The sequence below is a fragment of the Indicator indicator genome, unplaced genomic scaffold (assembly GCF_027791375.1).
Source record: "Indicator indicator isolate 239-I01 unplaced genomic scaffold, UM_Iind_1.1 iindUn_scaffold_333, whole genome shotgun sequence".
NCBI classification, from domain to species: Eukaryota; Metazoa; Chordata; class Aves; order Piciformes; family Indicatoridae; genus Indicator; species Indicator indicator.
In genome coordinates this window covers 1-21,026 of record NW_026539370.1, presented here as the reverse complement: position 1 = coordinate 21,026, position 21,026 = coordinate 1, and the positions used below count along the sequence as shown (strand labels likewise).

The 21,026-nt window shown below is 40.3% G+C and overlaps 1 protein-coding gene across 1 annotated transcript; it reads left to right on the top strand.

Moving 5' to 3' along the window:
- Window positions 1–846: 846 nt before the first annotated feature.
- LOC128980586 (CWF19-like protein 2) lies at window positions 847–20,804 on the top strand (the record flags this gene model as incomplete). Its single annotated transcript, XM_054399050.1, has 6 exons — window positions 847–966; window positions 2,447–2,540; window positions 3,676–3,791; window positions 5,315–6,027; window positions 18,502–18,598; window positions 20,715–20,804. Coding segments are annotated over 6 exons (1,230 nt in total), but the record flags the coding sequence as incomplete, so codon positions are not given.
- Between the last annotated feature and the right edge of the window lie 222 nt (window positions 20,805–21,026).

The window sequence follows — 21,026 nt, the reverse complement described above, 5'->3', positions numbered from 1 at the left end:
GTGAAACTCACTGGTGTGTTGTCTAATACAGTTTTTAAATAACTGGAAGTGTGAGATGTAAGCATCCATCTGGATTGACAAGTCAGGCTCAAGCTCTGCTGAAGATATGAAGACTTTTCTTCCAGGACATGTTTCAGAATGAGAGTAATCTTGTTATTTTGGTTGTGATGCTACCCCTAGGAGTGTTCCAGATGTTTGTTTTGTAGTGTGTACATCTGCCTTTTTTTTAGGCTTCAGGTTGTGTGTGTATAAAGGTAGTAGGTATGTCTAGTTTTTTTCTATGTTACTTTTCTTTAGAGAGTAGTCCTTATTTTTAAAATGTCCTCAATTGGGCTTAGGCTTTGTAAATGCAATTTTCTACCTGCTATTGTGGACACAGTTCACAGAGCCTAGATGTGTAACTGTTAAATTTGAGGGTGCAGTTGGTGCCTAGATATCCAGGATTTGAGCTGTGCTCTGTTATGATTGCAGATGTTCTATACACTGAGAGGTCACAAAGTCAGAATTAGCAAGAGGAAAAGGAAGTAGTCCAGCTGTACAGTGTTCATTTAAGTACCTAATAAGCAGTCTGTAGAGTTTGCATATTTATTTGTCTTAAATGCATTGTGAAGATGTGCCTCAAATTACAGAAAGACATGAAATTGGTTTGTGTAAGTGAATTTTTAAAAATTGAAAGATGGAAGTTCTTAAAATAATATTTACTTTTTATTATAGTATTTAATATGCATTCATAAAGCCTGTACTGTTCATTTTAAGTAACATTTGTCAGCTGTGCTAGTTGGATTTGTACCTAAGCCATGTTTTTGTTGGAAATATGAATGACAGTTCTTTGTCTTTATTTTAAAGAGAGAAGAATGGATGAATTTAGACTTCATGTTATTGAAAACCACATCAGCAGCAGCTGTCAAAGGTGAGAGAAACAAAGAAAAAACACTGGAGCGCCAGAAAGCTCAAGAACTTGAGCAGGTAGGAGAAACTAATGTATTTTTTTTTTCTGCATGTTACTAAATTCTGTGTGATGAATGAACCAATGAATTGGCTCTTATACATCTCTTTGTATAGTTTTAAAATGAATGCCTGATTTATTGTGTGATAGTGATTTTAAATTTAATTGATCAGGTATTTATTCTGCTTGGGATGGGAAAGTCCCATACAATAAGCTTATCTTGTGGAGAAAAGATCTGAAACTATCTTCTAGGTAGGGAGAAAGCCAGTTTTATTAATGCTGTGTTCTGTAGTATTTGAAGGGTTTTGGAAATACTTGCTCAATAACAATGACAGACTGTTGGTGGCCTTCTTTCCAGTGGGTTGTGTATGGAAGGGGCACCATTGGTTTGTATGATAAAAGCTTACCTAAATTATTGTGTTAAAGCCTGGGGTGCTGAGGCTTGTGTGTTTCTGATGAGAGAATTCTGAGATGTTGCTGTGCCTTTCATGCCAGTTTTGCACAGGCACTTACGTGGTCAGAATCTGGCTGGGGAAGGGGTTTCTTCTAATAAGTTAGTTCTGTTTGCACACAGTGGCTGGCTGCTTTGTTTGTTCATTCAGCTCCTTAAATGCAGCATAAGCTGATCTGAAAACATAGTTGTCTTCATGTCTCACAATAGGCCATTCGTTGCTTTTGTTGCTGTTTGGTTTTCCAGGTAGTTGTGTTGTGGCTAGGAAAGAAATCGACCTGGAATGCTGTTCATATGTAGAATGCAGCTTTTTGCTGAATATTTTTTTTTGTGCTGTTGAAGGACTGTGAAGGTCTTAAATCCTTAGTGTCAGAATATATTATATGGTTAATGACAGTTTATATGTATTCTTGACTTTTACAGATTGTCCAACTCAAGCATTTACTTTCCATGCAGGTTTATGCTTTTGTGTTTTCTTCATCAGAATGTCTGTCCTTTTTTTTTTATATCCAAAACAATGCATACAGTAGATACATCCAGCATGCCATTGGTGGCGATGAGTTGATGCTATAACAGAAAAATTAAAAATTCAGTCAGTGCTGGGATGCCTGATCAACCCTTCTCTCCAGTGGACTTCCTTGCCTGCTTCCAGAGAAGTCAGTTGACAGAATCACAATAAGTGATCTAGTTTGAGGGTGAAAAGCAGTAACTGAAGTAGAACTCAGAGCCCCTGTAACAGCAGTGCTTCAGACACAGAAGAGTGTTCCTGTTACACTAGTAATGCAGTCAAACAGTAAAACTCCTCTTGTCTAAGAAGGGTTTGAGACCCTTTGACTGAGGATGGGGAGTCATGCTGTGGTGGTTTAAAACTGTCTTTTTAATTTGTCTTCTCAAAGTTCAAGCAGAGAATGCTTATTTCTACTTGTCTTTAGATAGCGCAAGTTACAGGTAGGCTGTTCTACTGCTTGATAAGTCTCTCAAAATTTATCAGATATTCTGGAAACCACAAGCCCTATGCTATGCACACATTAAAATAATTTCTGTTTTAGGCCATGCTGTCTGAGAGAGAACTCAATCCGTATTGGAAAGATGGTGGTACAGGTTTGCCACCAGAGAAGGATGAAGCAACTTCCATTAAGAAAGGTAAACAGCAACTTTTAATAATAATCTTAGATTTCTGCCTCCAGGCTCTGGTCTCTGTGTTGCTAACAAGTTGCTGGTAATGTTGATGTAAAGAGGGTATCAATAACATGTAATACAGTAATATTTGGATGAAAATTTGATAATGAATATCAGGTTAATATCATAGTCTGTTGGTTTGTAGAACTTATTTTCACTGGTTTTTAATCTTGAGCGGTTTGACCTTCTACAGAAACTCTCCATTTTGAACTAATTAAGGGAAAGCATGATTTAACCAAGACAAGATAAATTATTGTCATCTCATTTGGTTCCTTTCATTCCATTACACAAATTACAGTTTTAAAATATTCAACCACAGAAGTCTGAGTCACATAAAAATGAAGTACATTACAGATGCAGTTTGTGAAAAATATTATTTCTGTAACCTTTTAATTTCTTTCTGTACCCCAGGGTTATCTAACAGCCATCAAGAGCAGTTAGATAAAGTTTTCATAATGTCATGAAGCGTTTATTTTGTCATAAGAAGGGTTGTTGTGTTCTGTCAACAGGGAACAGTAGGGTCCCTGGCTTTTCTGTTTGGGAGCCTTTCCCTGTGGACAGTCTGTCCTGCAAACCATTAGCCTCATGCTTCTCTTCTAGGAGTCACAGAGATCTGTGATCTCTAAGAGGTGACAGGCATCAGTGAGTATGTGTCCTGAATGTTAAGAACTCTGTTAGCTTCTCAAGTGGAAAGCAATGGTCACTCATTAATTTTCTAAGGAGGAGAATGGACTTTTTTGTATGTAAAGGATATGCCAAAGAATAGGCACAGAAAATGGAAACAATACGAAGATTCTTTAATTTCATAAAACCACCCCCACAACTTCTCATATGGCACTCCTGTCTTGGAAACTATTTGTTTCTGTTTTACGATAAAATGAAGGAACTTAAATTAAATCAGTGGTGTTACAGGAACATTAACTTATAAAAACATGTAATTGTGTTACTGTGGTCTTTCAAAAAAATTTTTTGGCACGTCTTCGCTTTTTAAACTAAGTTTGAGTTTAAGTAAAGGTTTAAGGTCACATACAGAATAAAGTTAAATAAGAATAACTACTGACATAAAAAAACTACAACCTCTCATTATATTCTACTTTAGTTACAGTGGTAGAAGATGCTGGATTAAGCTGGTTACGAAAATCATACCAAAGGATGAAGGAGCAGGCTGAGAGAGAGAAACGAGATTTTGAGGAAATTGTGGCTGAGAGATATGGGGTAAAGATTATCAATTACTTTTTTTTTCATACTAATAAATGCTTGGAAATGGTTACTTTCATGGTAAAGACACAAATACTTAATAAGTAGTGTAAGACATAATGAAATCAAGAAGAAACATCCTCTGAAGCATTTCTCAAGTGATCAAGAGTTTAGTTACCTAGCCTTTTATATATTGTTTTTTTCTTTTTTCTCAAATATTTTTTTTTATATGGGATCCTTTAACACATTTAAAACAACTTATCTTCTACATCAGGAGGTTCAAATGATCCCAGTACCTGAGTGCTTCCAAAATTATGCTGTATACCAGAAAATATATTCTGTTCTCTTGCATGTAACAGATAATGATGATTGTTGGGAAGAATAATAACAACGCTAAGGTAATTTGGAGAGCTTCTGGATGCTTGTGATCTACTCAGTCCCAATATATTGAGAAAGCTGCTTGCTTCTGAAGGTTTTAAAAATCTTCAGGATTTATTTTTAATAAAACAGTCTGCCATAACAGTATTAACTCTGTAAGGCCTCGCTCTCTACATATGATGTTGTCTTTAGAAGCATTGATCAAAGGTCTAGGGTGTTAAATCTTTGCCACAATGTTACATTTGGGGTTTCTGTGTTTTTTATTTTATATTTATTTTTTATTTTTATTAAGACTAGTTTGGTTGTGGAAATGCTAAATAAGTTGATATGACTGTTGTCTTTAGATTGAATTATAGTCACTCCTGAGAGATGAAACCAACATGGTCAGCAGTGGTAGAATTATTCAATGATTATAAAGAACATTACTTTAAGTATCTTTCTCAAGAAAGTGGAGCTCAAACAGCATGAACCACACTGGCTGCTGAAGGTACAAGATAGTGATTGAAAGAGATCCCTGCCTGATTTGCTTCAGTGTTTAATATTTTGAGAGAAGTAGGGAAAAAAATAATTGGTGGCTTTTATTTCAGTTCAAAAGAGAGAAGGGCAGTCCACATTTTCATAATTGCCTAGCGGATGAAGTATTTGTCCAGTAATCCGGAGACAGGGATTCAAAGCCTGTTTCAGGCTAAGGATTTTGAACCCACTCTCCTGTGTTAAGAGGTTAACTAGACTGTAAAATATTATAATGGGAACATCCATTGATTCTGTAGAAGCTGAGCATCTGGTGAGCATAAATGCAAAATTAACGAGTAAGAAAGAGGAAGCCTTTCTCCTTAGCTCATGCCCCTAATCTCCAGGTAGCCAGGAAGAAACAAATTCTGAGGCTTTAGCGTTTTTATCTTCTTGGGATGAAAGTTAGAAATCATTCAAGAGAAAGTATCAGAAAGCCTTCCCAACAGAGCATCTAGCAGACAGGGCTGTAAGGGACGTTTCTAGTACTCGTCTTTCTTTTTGCTCCATGGCTTATGCCTTGCCCTCTGCACAGTGACTCGTTTTCACAGAATAATGCCTTTCTTGTAATACTTTGTAGGGAGCTTTACAATACTGCATGATCTTAAAAGCATCATAACTTTTTGTTGTTGCTGTTAAATTCTTTCCTACAGTCAGTGGAGATATTTCAGTCACGATTAGAAGAGGCTGAAAAAGTTGCATCCAGAAACAAAGATTACGATAGAATGGGAAGATGGAAGAAAAGTGACTATTCCAAAGGCGAGAAAGAGAAGACAGAACAGCATATGAGAAAGGAGACAAGAGATGAAGATGATAGGAAAATGTGTTGGGGCAGTACTGGAGAGAAGTATGGCAAGAAATGGGCACAAGAAGACAAAGGTTATAAAAAAGATATGTCAAGAGAAGACCAAGAACGTGGACACAGTAGCACAGACTCAGTAGCGAGAGACTACATCTCCAAAGCAGAAAAACACTCTGATCTAAAACGAAGCTGGGAAAAAAGTTCATCTCTAAGCAACATGAAACACAAATTTCTGAAACCCTCTGATGATGATTTATCATCTTACAGTGCATCTAGAGACTACAAGTCGCAACAGTCCTCTTCCAAAGAGCCAGCTCACAGTTCTTTGAGCAGTCGTTTCCAAAAACCTAGTGAGGATACTGCACTGTGGACCAAAACACACACAGAGGATGTCCATGAGAAATTAATGTCTGATCAAAAGTCATCAGGTAGTAGGGAACAAACTGATGACAGTAGTTGGGAGAGAACTTCAAGTGATGAAAAAGAGAAGTCACCGCAGGAGTACCTGAGTGGTATACCTGGGAAGAAACAAAAGTTAACTGACAGTGCACCGTCACTTTCTAGGTATTTTGCAAACATCTTTGCTTGTCTTTTATTTCCTGTATTTTTCATGGCAAATTATGTTGGAAACTCTATGTTCTTTGTGACAGTAGTAGATCAGATCTCCTTAATTAGGAGGAGGCTAGCCTCCCAACCTAGGGGTGGCTAAAATGGTCTGCTGTAGAAGTAATGAACAGCCCATACTTGCCCTATCTCCTCAGCATATTCGAGAATTGTTAATGATAGATTATCTTCTGCTTCATTATAAACGTTCATTCACACTGCTGTAAAACTGGCCTCTTGGTAAAAACCCTGCAGAACAGTATCTTAACTGAATTTATAAAAGACAAGCTCGAAATATTCGAAAATGCTGACTAAAAACTCAGCTAATTGATACAGCAGGGATAGGTTTGCCACCAATGAGGTGAACTCATGCTAAAGTAGTAGCATATGAAAAACAGTGGAAGGTATTGATTAGAAAAGTGAATTTTCTTTGAAAAGGAGGCAAAACTAAATAGGAGAGGGAACACAAACATGTTTGGAATTTCAGTTTGCTTGACTTGCTTTAGTAAAAGCCAACACAGAGTAGTAAGGAAAAGTCAGTGAGTTGTAGACAAGTGAGCTTTTGCTCTCCTCAAGGCCACCTGTATTACCAGCATACTGGTTCTTCAAGTGATATGAGTAGTGTGGTTATTACTGTGAATGCTTTCCTTCAGATCTTCCCAATAAGAGGTAGGCATGTGCAGAAGTATTTTTGAGTCAAGATGGTGTTATTTAATTGCTTGGGGAAATTGGACAAGTAAATACTCTTGGCCATAGGATGTAAGAAAGATGATTTTAGTTGGAAACAGCATTTGATGAATATGATGAAGTGTAAGTCCTTCTTTCTTATGTCAGTTATTTGCAGAAAATCTTATAGCAGGGTTGTGAATTTAATGCTTAATTGTTGGATTCTTGCAACAATACATTAAAGTATTTATTTTATTTATAACTATTCCTTCATGTAGTATTTGCAGATACCTCTCTGTGTATTTGTAAAAAGTAGTTGCTCATTAAATGAGTACTGCATGACTAGCCAGAAACGGGGAGCTTAGTTATACAATTCTTTGCATTGTATAGGTTGGGTATGTTTTCCAGGTTTTACATGCTATATTTTCCACTTTATTAGGGGCCTATGAAATTTACATTTCCTTTGATAGCAGGAAGATAGATTGTATGACGTTCACTTAATCTAATTTATTATTTATTTACTTGTTAATTTTTAAAGCATGAGTTTGAATACACATCAAGGCAGGCATAGTTCCCATTCTGGCATGAATAGTTTGTATGCACTATTGGGAAGTCACAGTCGTAAGTGTTTGTCATGTCTTGTTTTATTGTTTATTTTAGTATTTGCCTAGGCATTACTTTTTTGGGAAATGAGAAATATATCTTTATAGCTGTTTTGGTTACTCTGAAAGAAAGGTCTTGTAGCGTTAAGCCTCTGATCTATGAGACATAGTAGACTTTTGAATTTAGTGATCCTCTTTGTTTTTCTATACATTGCCCAAATAGATATTGCTCTGAAGTGCTTGAGGTTCTTACCACTTAAACAGACTCTGTAAACTTAGATGACTTCGCTCAGGTACAAGGTCTGCACAATCCACAGTTGTTTTCTGCCTGCCTTGGGTAGTACATAGGTTTCCGTAAGGAAACACAAGTATTCCTGTAAGGAGGAATGCTGAGTGAGCTGGGAGAGTGGATCTGTGTGCAGTTCAAAGACTCCATGACAGTGAAAATGCACACTCAGAATTACATGTAGAAAAACCCCTCCAGGAAGCTTTTTCATGCACAAAAAGGTGTGATTATGCATAGTTGGGGTCTTTTCCTTCGTTTTAAATACCATATGTTTTAAACCCCCCCACAAATTTCACTGATTAGCACAAATCATCTGTGTAAATGGCATAAAATCCTTTAGTATGTCTACCTTCATTTTCAGTTTTGTTTCCACAGTGTGGTGTCAGGTCATACAAATAGAGCATTTTGTTTAGTTGTCTGCTTTTTGTGTGTATTTTTTTTTTGTGGGTTTGTAGTTTTTTGGTTTGGTTTGGTTTGGGTTTTTTGTTTCTGTGGATGGGGGAAGGTGTGGAGCTGGATGTTGCTTTGCATGTTTACCTCAGCAAGCAGGTAAGCATATATCCAGCTGCTTGCTCATTCTCCCTCCTGCAGAGGGAATCAGAAGAGCAAAAGGGGAAGAAAATCCTGTATCAATAAAGATAGTTTAAGAAGTGAAGAGACAAAAATAGGTGATACAAACACAGTCACTCACCACCTCCTATGAGCAGACTGATGCTCAACCAGTGTTTGAGCAGCAGCTACTTTGGAAGGGCTGCACTGCCCATTTTTTATTGCTGTGATGTTATACTGCATGGAATAGCCTTCTGGCCCATTTGGATCAGCTGTTTTGGCCGTGCCCCTCCCAGCCTTTTGCCCACTGTAGCCATCTTGCTTGGGGTACACAAGGAGAACCAGAGAAACACTTGAAGCTGTGTAAGCAGTGTTGAAAAACAGCCAGAACACTGGTGTGTTATCAGTGCTGTCACCAGTTACGTCCAAAGCATGGCACCATACAGGCTGCTATATGGAGAGCGTGAACTCCATCCCAGACAGACCTAGCAGAGCATGTAACTATTGAGTAGAAGTTTAACAATACCATTGTCTCATTTTTATACAAAAAGAAGCAGCTACTCCCTTACTTTTCTTTTTGTGTTAAATAACGGTGATTCACTTTTTATTGCAAGTACAAAAGCTGCACCTTTAGCTTTTGATTACCACATGAATTAAGTGCAATGCTAATTGTAACTGGACAAAGTTGCAAATTTGGGGAAATTGAATTGTGTACGGAAGCAGTTTGCTTATTCAAGCTCAAAGAATTCAATTATTGTGATAGAAAAGATAATTCTTTTCTTTTCCTCTCAGAAAAGAACTAAGCATAGAAACTATTTACCTGGTGCTTTCTTTTGCATGTGTTTTCTGTTTTAGTGCTGTTAAACCCAATTGTGCATCTTCTTTGATATTTTAATTATATTTCTTAGCCAATATGATTACTGAGATGATTTATTAGTGAAGTGGTGATTATTTAGGCCTGGAAAACCATGTAGCCTCTGCCTATTGACTTATTTCTCAGTTCTTTTAAGCTTCTGTGTATATGATCTGTCTTACTGTTTTCTTCACTAGGGAGTTATAGAATTTTGTAGGAAATTTTGGCTTTTGGAACATTTCAGGTTTGAATATGTGTGGTAGTTATCTGTTGGGAATAATTTATGAGCTGCTGCTTTCTTTTTCTTCCTAAAATTTCAAGTCTTGGAATACATGTACTCCCTCAGTGGTGCTGTCAGTCACAGAAAATAAATCTGCATTGATGTGGAGGCTTGGATTAATAGGTGTTGCTAGTTCAGTTCCTCATCTCTTATGCTGGCAGTGTACCTTTAAAGTTTTATGCCTTATAAAGCACCGAGTTTCTTCAGCCTATAAATCAAAGTGCTCTGAACAGTTATGACATAGGGTAATTAAAAGTGCTGATTGGATGTCCAAGGAATCTCCCGAGGGGACAAGTCCATCCAGCTAGCGTTTGCTGAAAATCACAGTAATGTGGCTGGTTCAGAGTTTAAATCGACACAAGATAAAAAGCAAATCAAAACAATGTCTCTAGTGTCAAAAAGTTCAGACAACGATTCAAGCTCTGGCACTGCTTAAAAAAACATATAATATGAAGAAATAAATATGTCTTCCTCCCTTTACTGGAGTAGTCTGCCTTACTTTGAAAAATACAGGTTAAGGAGAAGTGAGAACTTAATCTTTGAGGGTTCTGTTTCTGGTGAATTTAATGTGAATGTTACTGCTGAGTTTTGGGGCTTTGGACTGGGCATCTCTGTGATGGTTTGAAACTGTCTTTTTAATTTTTCCTTGCAAAGTTCAGAACAGAGAAAGTGAAAGAATGTAAATAAGTCACTATTGGGTGTAAGAAAGCAAAATAACGATTGTTCTAAACACTTCCATTGGATAGATAGAAATGTTTAAGAACTATTACCCAAAACAAAGTAGGCACTCTGCACATTCTGCGTTCGGCAGTGGGGGCAGTTGCTGGGCTGTCTGGCTGCTGTTTCTTCTTCTCTTCTGGCTGAAGATAACACACTGACCTTGGCAGCTAAGTTAACAACTTTCTGCTTAACTAACTGTGCTTCTCTGTCCAGGGGGGTCTGGGGGGGGAAGCTCCTGGGAGAGGGAGGCCCCTTTGGGAGGGTCCCCTTGGGGGGAAGCAAAGGGAGATCGATTGTGCTTTTTTTCTGTTGATTGTATATATTTGTGAATGTTGTGAATTTTGTATATTTGTACATATTCATTGCATTTCATTGTAGATTTTAGACTTTGCTTGTAAATACAGCTTTTCATTTGCTTCCAGACTGAGCTAGCCTGGTTATTGTTGGTGGGGGGGGAATTTCAGCTCACACCGACACACTTTTTATTTTTGGCGCCCAACGTGGGGCTCGATAGTTGTTTGATTTATTTCTGCTCAGATTAGGAAGCAAAATGAAGCTGTTTTGGATTTTGAGTAATTTTATTTCCTCTGTTATCAGTGTGATTGTCTACAGATGGGCTGTTTCCTGCATGATAGACAAGATTGTGAGATATGTGGCATATAAGTCATTTCTTTGGGTTAAGAACAAGTTACTGAATGTTGGTGAATTCTGTTATGGTCTTATTGGGCTAAGAAGCTATGGTAACTCAACTATGGATCTGCTAGCAGACACATATGAGTTTGTTACTCCTCTTACAACTACAGAGGGTCTTTGTAACCAGTGGTACCCTAGATATCTTGTACTAGCCTTAATCTTAATTTTGTTGCTTCTTGGAATAATCATATGGCTACTGATAGCACTGTATCAAGAAAGACATAAGGCTACTTGCTCTTCCAACTCTGCTGTGAATGTGAAAACCAAGCCAGTAAATTTGGTGGCCACTGTAACCAGAAAGCGTAAAGGAGATGCAGATGCTGCAGGAGATGGTGCAGATGGAGATGAGGGTCCTTCTACTCAGGGTCCCTCTGTTAAGAAAGATCCTTCTGATGAGGAAGAGAGGGTTAGCCTTAAAACTCTGGTAGACCTCTTGAGACCCCACATGGATGATGGAGATGTAGGTCAGGATGTAGACCCTGGTAGATTAGCAACTGCTGGTAGTGCCTCTGAACTCAAAGAAATTCAACGGAGGATTAAAATAGGATTATGGGGACAGCGACCTCAGGATGATGATGATGATGATGAGGATGAGGATGACATACAGTCAGCTAATGCACCCAGACAGGAAATTAGACATGTGAGGAAGGATTACATCAGAGGAGATAATGAGCCAGTCCTGTCTTGGCTAGCCAGGTGTTTTGATATGGGTGCCCCAGCATTGGTGGTAGGCGACAAGTCGGCCTCTCAGTTGGGGATGCTCTCAAAGGATACAGGCATAGACAGGCACCTAGGCAAGTGCATTGGTAAAGTTTCTCTGTGGGCACGCCTCTTATTGGCAGTCTCGCTGAGGTACCCCAGCAGAGATGATTTACCATGGAACCCTAAGCCTTGGACCACAATAGCTGAGGGAATCAGGCGTCTGAGAGAGTTTGCTGTGAGAGAAGTAATGTATGGAGATCATAAGACTCTGAATCCTGATGAAATTCCTGTTGGAACAGGCCTTGCCAAAAAGCTCATTAAGCTTGCTCCTCCTAATTATGCCACTATTCTGGCAAGCAGGATTGTGGCAAGAAATTATGGTGGAGCACCTCCTACTGTTGGCCATTTCACTGACCAAATGAGGCAGCTGGAGGATAGTCTTGCACGTACTTCTTTGGTTTCAGCCATTGAAACTCTGTCTGGAAAGATGGAGAATTGCATGAAAGAGCTGAAGGAGGAACTTAAAACCTCCATATCCAACTTGATGAAGGGGGATGATTCTAATTCCTCTTCCTCCAGATGGATACAAGTTTCAGCTGTCAGAAACAGACGTGCTCCAAGAAGGCCATTCCAGAATAGGTCAAACCAAAACAGACAGCAGAGGCAATCACGTGGCAGTATCTGGATAACTCTGCGTGATCAGTTTGGTGAGAACATGAACAGATGGGATGGTCAACCAACTTCTGATCTTTTCAAGAGGTTACGGGAGCTGCAGAGGGGCAGATCCCGAGGTAGCAATACCAAGAGGGTAGCTGTCGCTTCCTCAGTTTCCCAGAACAACTCTGATAGCTCCAACAGTGATCCTAATTCTGGTGCTGGACGTTGTGCCAGCTGTACATGTGGATGTAATCCCCACCATTAGGGGTGCCCTGCCTTCCGCCAGGGGGAGGTAAGGGATAATGGAGATAACAGAATCTATTGGGATGTGTACATCCAGTGGCCTGGCACTTCAAAATTTCAGAAGTACAGGGCCTTGGTTGACACAGGAGCTCAGTGCACCATAATACCATCAAATTATCAAGGGGGAGAATCTATAACTATTCAGGGAGTCACTGGTGGGTCTCAAGAGTTGTTTAAGATAGAGGTTGATATAAGTTTAACTGGGATGCAGTGGAAGAAACATACTATTGTAACAGGTCCTAATGCACCTTGTATTTTGGGAATTGACTTTCTGAGAGAAGGGCGTTTTAAAGACCCTAAGGGTTACAAATGGGCTTTTGGAATAGCAACTGTAGAAATTGATGGAGGAAAATTGAAGTTGTCCATTAGACCTGAGCTTTCAGATGAATCTGCAGTTGTGGGACAACATGAGATAGAGGATGTAAAGCTGCCGGTTGCTTCTCAAACTGTGCATCACAGACAATACAGAACCAACCGTGACTCTTTGGTGCCCATTCAAAACTTGATTCGTCAGTTGGAGAGTCAGAAGGTCATCAGCAAAACTCATTCACCTTTCAACAGTCCAATCTGGCCTGTGAGAAAGCAGAATGGAGAGTGGCGTCTGACAGTTGATTTCCGTGCCTTGAATGAAGTAACTCCACCCATGAGTGCAGCTGTACCAGACATGATGGAACTCCAATATGAGCTGGAATCCAAGCAGGCCAAATGGTATGCTACCATAGACATTGCTAATGCTTTCTTCTCTATTCCCATAGCGGAGGAATGCAGGCCTCAGTTTGCTTTCACCTGGAGAGGCATTCAGTACACATTCAATCGTTTGCCCCAGGGGTGGATTCACAGTTCAACCATCTGCCATGCAGTGATCCATGATGCTTTGGAGAAAGGTGGAGCTCCAGAACACATTCAGTTCATCGATGACATCATCGTCTGGGGTGAGACTGCTGAAGAAGTCTTCGAGAAAGGTAACAAAATCATTGACATTCTCTTGCAAGCTGGTTTCGCTATCAAGCGAGACAAGGTGAAAGGACCTGCCAGAGAAATCCAGTTTCTGGGAGTGCGGTGGCAAGATGGTCGCCGTCACATCCCAATGGATGTGATAAACAGAGTCTCCACCATGGCAAATCCCATCAACAAGAAAGAAACTCTGCGCTTCCTAGGCATAGTGGGATTTTGGAGACTGCACATTCCTGGATACAGTCAGATTGTGAAACCTCTCTATGATGTGACTCGAAAGAGAAACAGTTTCCAATGGGGTCCTGAGCAACAAGCAGCCTTTGACCAGATCAAGCGAGAGGTAGTCCAAGCGATGGGTCTGGGACCTGTCCGAACTGGTCCAGACATTAAGAACATTCTGTACACGGCCGCGAGTGACAATGGTCCAACCTGGTGCTTATGGCAAAGAGCTCCAGGGGAGACACGAGGACGTCCTCTTGGTTTCTGGGGTCGTGGCTACAGAGGCTCAGAGGCAAACTACACTCCAACAGAGAAAGAGATTTTAGCTGCTTATGAAGGAGTGAAAGCTGCTTCTGAAGTGATCGGAACTGAGTCACAACTTCTTCTAGCTCCTAGATTGCCAGTTCTGAATTGGATGTTCAAAGGCAAAGGTTCTTCACCACATCATGCAACAGATGCTACCTGGTCTAAGTGGATGGCTCTGATAACACAGAGAGCTCGAATGGGAAATCTCGAAAGGCCTGGTTTGGTGGAGGTGATCACAAACTGGCCAGAAGGCACAAGCTGTGCTAAACCTCCAGAGGAGAGAGTAGCTTGTGCTGAGGAAGCTCCTCCTTACAGTGATCTGTCTGATGATGAAAAGAGATATGCTTTGTTCACAGACGGTTCCTGTCGTCTTGTTGGGAACAAGCGGAGATGGAAATCTGCAGTGTGGAGTCCAACGCGCAGAGTTGCAGAAGCGAGAGATGGAGAAGGAGAATCCAGTCAATTTGCAGAGGTAAAAGCTGTCCAGCTAGCTCTTAACATAGCTGAACGTGAGAGATGGCCAAAGCTTTATCTCTACACCGACTCGTGGATGGTAGCCAATGCCTTGTGGGGTTGGCTGAAAGACTGGAAGAAGAATGGCTGGCAGAGGAAGGGAAAGCCTATCTGGGCTGCAGATCTGTGGCAAGACATTGCTGCTCGCATTGAGAGAATCCCAGTGAAAGTGAGACACATCGATGCTCACATTCCTAAGAGCAAAGCTACTGAGGAACAACAACACAACCATCAGGCAGATCTAGCTGCAAGAGTTTCCCAGGTGGACACAAACTCTGATCCTGATCCTGATCTTGACTGGAAACACCGAGGTGAGCTGTTCTTAGCTCGGTGGGCCCATGACTCATCAGGACATCAAGGCAGAGATGCAACCTACCGATGGGCTCGTGACAGATCCATTGACATTTCCATGGATGCTATCACACAAGTCATCCATGACTGTGACATTTGTGCTGCTATTAAGCAGGCAAAGCGGATCAAGCCCTTGTGGTACGGTGACCGATGGTCCAAGTACAAGTATGGTGAAGCCTGGCAGATTGACTACATCACTCTACCTCGTTCTCGATCTGGTAAGCAGTATGTGCTGACTATGGTAGAGGCAAGCACTGGATGGCTGGAAACTTATCCAGTTCCTCATGCAACTGCACGTAACACCATTCTTGGCCTGGAGAGACAAATCCTGTGGAGACACGGAACTCCAGAGAGGATTGAGTCGGACAATGGAACTCATTTCAAGAACAATCTTGTAAAAAACTGGGCCAAAGAGCACGGCATCGAGTGGATATTCCACATTCCCTACTATGCACCAGCTGCAGGGAAGATCGAACGCTACAACGGTTTGCTGAAAACCACTCTCAAAGCCATGGGGGGTGGATCTTTGAAAAACTGGGAGAAACATTTAGCACAAGCAACCTGGTTGGTGAATAGTAGAGGTTCAGTGAATCGAGCTGGACCTGCCCAATCAGATTTGTTGCGAAAGGAAGAAGGTGATAGAATTCCTGTTATCAGAGAAAAGAATCTGTTAGGCAAAACTGTTTGGGTATTTTCTCCTTCAGGAGAGGCCAAACCTGTCCGAGGGGTGGTTTCTGCTGAAGGTCCTGGTCACACCTATTGGGTGATGCAAGAAAATGGTGAAATTCAGTGTATTCCACAAAGAAATCTAACTTTGGCTGAAAGAGGTTAAATTCAGAGTGTTGCGCAGATACAGCATCGCGCCCAAGAGGAGAGTTCATGAGATCTACGGTGCACGAACCCTGAGAGCCCTGAGTCACCTGAGAGTCCCTGTTCCTTCCTTCGCTCCATCTGCGAGGAAACAAGCTGTTTGCTGTTTTTCCTGTGATTTGACTCTTTTGAATCATCTACATCTGAGATAGCCGGAATGGACTATGGTCTTTATTCACCTATTGTTGTAGATATTATTTTAGATTAGATAAAGGATAGTAGCAGCCAATGGAATTGTTTAGAAGGGGTGGACTGTGATGGTTTGAAACTGTCTTTTTAATTTTTCCTTGCAAAGTTCAGAACAGAGAAAGTGAAAGAATGTAAATAAGTCACTATTGGGTGTAAGAAAGCAAAATAACGATTGTTCTAAACACTTCCATTGGATAGATAGAAATGTTTAAGAACTATTACCCAAAACAAAGTAGGCACTCTGCACATTCTGCGTTCGGCAGTGGGGGCAGTTGCTGGGCTGTCTGGCTGCTGTTTCTTCTTCTCTTCTGGCTGAAGATAACACACACTGACCTTGGCAGCTAAGTTAACAACTTTCTGCTTAACTAACTGTGCTTCTCTGTCCAGGGGGGTCTGGGGGGGAAGCTCCTGGGAGAGGGAGGCCCCTTTGGGAGGGTCCCCTTGGGGGGAAGCAAAGGGAGATCGGTTGTGCTTTTCTGTTGATTGTATACATTTGTGAATGTTGTGAATTTTGTATATTTGTACATATTCATTGCATTTCATTGTAGATTTTAGACTTTGCTTGTAAATACAGCTTTTCATTTGCTTCCAGACTGAGCTAGCCTGGTTATTGTTGGTGGGGGGGGAATTTCAGCTCACACCGACACAATCTCCAAAGCAGAAAAAAAAAACTTTGGTCATTTCTTCAGGGCTGAGGAGATCTGGCAGTTAAAGGTGACACCATCTTTGCGCAGGTGGCACCTGAGCAAAGCCTTCGACACTGTCCTGTACCACATCCTGGTCTCCAAACTGGTGATACGTGGGTTTGATGGGTGGACCACGAGATGGATAAAGAACTGGCTTGATGGCTGCACCCAAAGAGTGGCTGTCAGTGGCTCCATGTCCCAGTGGAGGCCAGTGACAAGCAGAGTCTGTAAGGGCTCAGTCCTGGGACCAGTCTTGTTCAACATCTTTGTTGGTGACATGGACAGTGGCATTGAGTGCACCCTCAGCAAGTTTGCTGATGACACCAAGCTGTGTGGTGCAGCAGACATGCTGGAGGGAAGGGATGCCATCCAGAGGGACCTGGACAGGCTGGAGAGGTGGGCACAAGCCAACCTCATGAGGTTCAACAAGACCAAGTGCAGGTTGAGGCAATCCTAAGCACAAATCCAGGCTGGGCAGTGACTGGCTGGAAAGCAGCCCTGAGGAGAGGGACTTGGGGGTGCTGGTGGACGAGAAGCTCAACATGAGCTGTCAATGTGTACTTGCAGCCCAGAAAGCCAACCAGATCCTGGGCTGCATCAAGAGCAGTGTGGCCAGCAGGTCAAGGGAGGTGATTCTCCCCCTCTACTCAGTTCTGGTGAGACCCCACCTGGAGTACTGCGTCCAGTTCTGGAGCCCCTATTCCAACAGGAATATGGACATGCTGGAACGTGTCCAGAGAAGGGGCACCAGGATGATCAGAGGGCTGGAGCACCTCTCCTGTGAGGACAGACTGAAAGAGTTGGGATGTTTAGTGTGGAGAAGAGAAGGCTCCGAGGTGACCTTCTTGTGGCCTTCCAGTATCTGAAGGAGGCCTACAAGAAAGCTGGGGAGGGACTTTTTAGGATATCAGGTAGTGACAGGACTAGGGGGAATGGAATCAAGCTGGAAGTGGGGAGATTCAGGCTGGACGTGAGGAAGAAGTTCTTCCCCATGAGAGTGGTGAGAGCCTGGAATGGGTTGTCCAGGGAGGTGGTTGAGGCCCCATGCCTGGAGGTGTTTAAGGCCAGGCTGGATGAGGCTCTGGCCAGCCTGATGTAGTGTGAGGTGTCCCTGGCGATGGCAGGGGGGTTGGAACTAGATGATCCTCGTGGTCCCTTCCAACCCTGACTGATTCTATGATTCTATGATCTTCAAAGTTCTCCCTCAAATCTTACAAACTTTAACCGTATTGAGTATTGAGGGAATTGTCCCTCCCTCTTTTATTCCCTCTGCTCCCCACCCCTACTCCCAAGCCCCCATATTCTTATATCTCTTTAGTGTTAGATATTTTACTTTTAGGGTTAGTTGGTTTTAGTCTTTCCTAAGGTTAGAGAAAAAGACCCTCAAACTTGTCATAATTTTTGGAGACCTTATTATCGTAAGAACTCATACACTGACCTTTTAATACTAAAGTTAAGGTATAATGCTGTTTATTACTAGCTGTAGCTTCTCTAGGAGACTTCATATTTTAAAAATGATGCCAGTTAATTTTCCATGGAAACTTCACCGTATCAGCCATAACATCTTTAGAAGAAGAGAATGTACTGTGCACACACAAAGAATTTTCAAGAGATTGAAAACCATTTGGTATACAGGATCTTTGCTTAAGCTGTGAAGTAAAAACATGGCCAAAGCCTGAAAGGAGAATTACAAAATGGCTTAAATTGCTCTTTCTGCTCCTATTTTCCTTGTGTTTTGTCTGCTTATACCTGCTACTGGCTCTTGACTGGTGTTTCATGCAGAGAAAATGGTCGCAGATAGCACTTTCATTTAATTGTTCTCCAAAGTAGAAGGAGACACACCTTATAAAAAGTTTATTCAGGCTTTTTTGTTTGAGTACTTGGCAGCTGCTGCAAAGGCATTTTCATGTTATGTTGTTACCAATTTTTCGACAGTGTGAGCACATGTACTGGGATAGTAGGCATATAATGCTTAATTATTCAGGTGATTACTACGTTGTGTTTTCTGTGGGTTTAGTGCTGCTGGTGTTTTACAGGTACACATCAAAAGATGAGCCACCTCGGATCCTTAATGAAGAGGAGATGAACAGACTGGGCGCAAGGATTGTGAAAGCAGAACTCATGGGAGATACAGTAATGTCTTTGAAAAATTCTTATGTGTCCTGGTTTCAGATGGGATAGAGTTAATTTTCTTCCTAGTAGATACTTTACAAGTGCTTACTCTGAGTAGCTGCTCTTAAGGAAGCATTGCTGAAATTTTTTGAAGGATATATTAAAAACCTATTTTTTAGAGGTTAATGCTGTCACTATGAGACATTGTATTTTTTTTTTTTTTAAATGATTACCTACCATGACAGGATTTGCCCCAATATTTGCATAATTAAGAAGTAATAGATAAGACATGTTACAACTGTAAGTGCAAAATTAGTATGTTTTGAGAGCCATTGATTCTTTGATTTGTGGGAAGTTTTAGGATGTTTGGTTTATCAATTTATTGCTGGATTAGGACACAGTGTTGGTCTTTGTCAAGCCCACTGTCGCAATGTAAATTTTGTTAGGAGGAAATGTTCATATTGTAAGTACTTTCTTTGCAAACCGTTTTAATATTAATTCTTTTCATACAAACATTAGACAGAGATGTATGTAGCTTTGCAAAATTTCAGCAAATGCCTGTTTTCTAGATATCCTGTCCATTCCAAATCTTACTAGCTTCAAAAGTGAATTAAAAGTAACCTCAAGTAGTATGTTTTCTAACAAGATACCATGAATATTAATGATTTAAATAGATGCTTCCATGTTTTAATCTGTATCTTTTCTTGCTAACATGCAAAAAAATACACTAGTGAGAAAAAAAATATTTAGGAATCCAACTATAGGTTTGTGAGGGAGTGGTGTTAGCGACTTAAGTTAGTATTTTAAGACATTTTCTTACAGGGCAAAATGACTGAAGCTCAATCTGTATACTTGGTGCTATGAAGTTTTCCAAAAATTCTCTTGGAGAGTAGCAAAAATTTTAAACTTTTTTTGTTGTTTCATTTCCCAACTGCTCAGATTCAAAAGGTTTGGACACAAACGTGTTTTTTCTTAATGTGATGGTAACCAAATAAAAGTAATTTGAATGAAAAAATACAGGTATTTCTTTGGGGAGAGTATGATTACTTTATTACTCTGTGTTTTGTTTTGACTAAAACATGTAGCATAAGCCACAATTACAATTTTACTGTTGATTTTATGTGGATGTTTTTCTACATATGCACGCTGAATTAGCCTAGTTAAACAACAAACTCCCACAGTATAAATAATAAAATAATGAGTCTTTGCCTTGCTGCTCTCTAAATATTTTTTCATGGACTTTCTCTGATCAGATTGAAAATGCAGCTTGTTTAAACAAGTTCTTCACATACCAGAACAGATGGTTATGTGACACCATGTCCTGGTGGCTGAAGCTTAAGGTTGACCATGTGGGACAAATGAATTTTGAATCTGTTTTTGTTGCTGACTTGCTGCTTGGTGTTGGCCAGATGACTTAATTTAGGGTGGCAAATATAGGACATGATTGTTGGAGTCCAATCAATGAAACTGATGAAGTATTCAGAGTATTCCTTATAGGTTAATAGGTTGCCACCTGGCAAATCCTAGGAAACAAAGATAAAGCTAGTATTTATTTAACAGACAGATGGATGAGAAAGCAGGATCATCAAAACCAATTTGTGCAAAGCTGTAAGCAATTCTCATTTTCCACCTCTTGTATGTTTTAATACCCAGAGTACAGTCTTAAGTGCCTAGGTTGGATATGTAGCATAGAGATATGTGAAACTGCGTAGCAGAAATGTCTATTTCCCTAGACCCATTGCATATATATGTGTATATATATATAAAATATATAAAATAAATGAAGGGATTCACAACATAAGATGGAAAGGTTGTACACTTGATGTGTTCAGTCTTCCTTAGCTTTCTATACATAAACCAGTGTCTATGCTTAGCTACACAAATAATTTATTAGTATAACTAAGTAATGTGTAAGCATAATTTTTCTGGTGTTTTTATTACAATATATTTTTTTATCCTTTCAGTGCCTCTGTTCTGAATTGTGTGAATTACATTCATGTGTTTTCCTTAGTCTTTTATGTCATTAGAGTTTAAAAAACTTAAAAAAGTTGAAGAAATAGAAAGGTTAATTCTGATGTAAAGGTCTCTAGGAGTTTTAAATGTTTAAACTAATAGAATACTACCACTTTCTTTGAAGGAGTTAGCTTCAAAACTTCAAGAAGAACTTGAGAATGCTCGTAAGTTGAGAGACACTCAAGGGCAGACTGCAGCAAAGCCTGGAAAAGAGGTAAGGGGAAATACTCCTCTTTTCTTTGTGCTAACACAATGGTACAGACAGGTAGCAGCTGAATTACAGAGAACACGAAATGTACTTACGAAAATTATGAGGTGTGACTTTGGTGAGTTACTGTTCAAATTGAATTTTGTGGAAAACAAAACTTTCTTGACTGTACTTTTGCAGCTTCCATAGGATATATATATTTTTTTATTGGTAATATTTTCTCAGCAA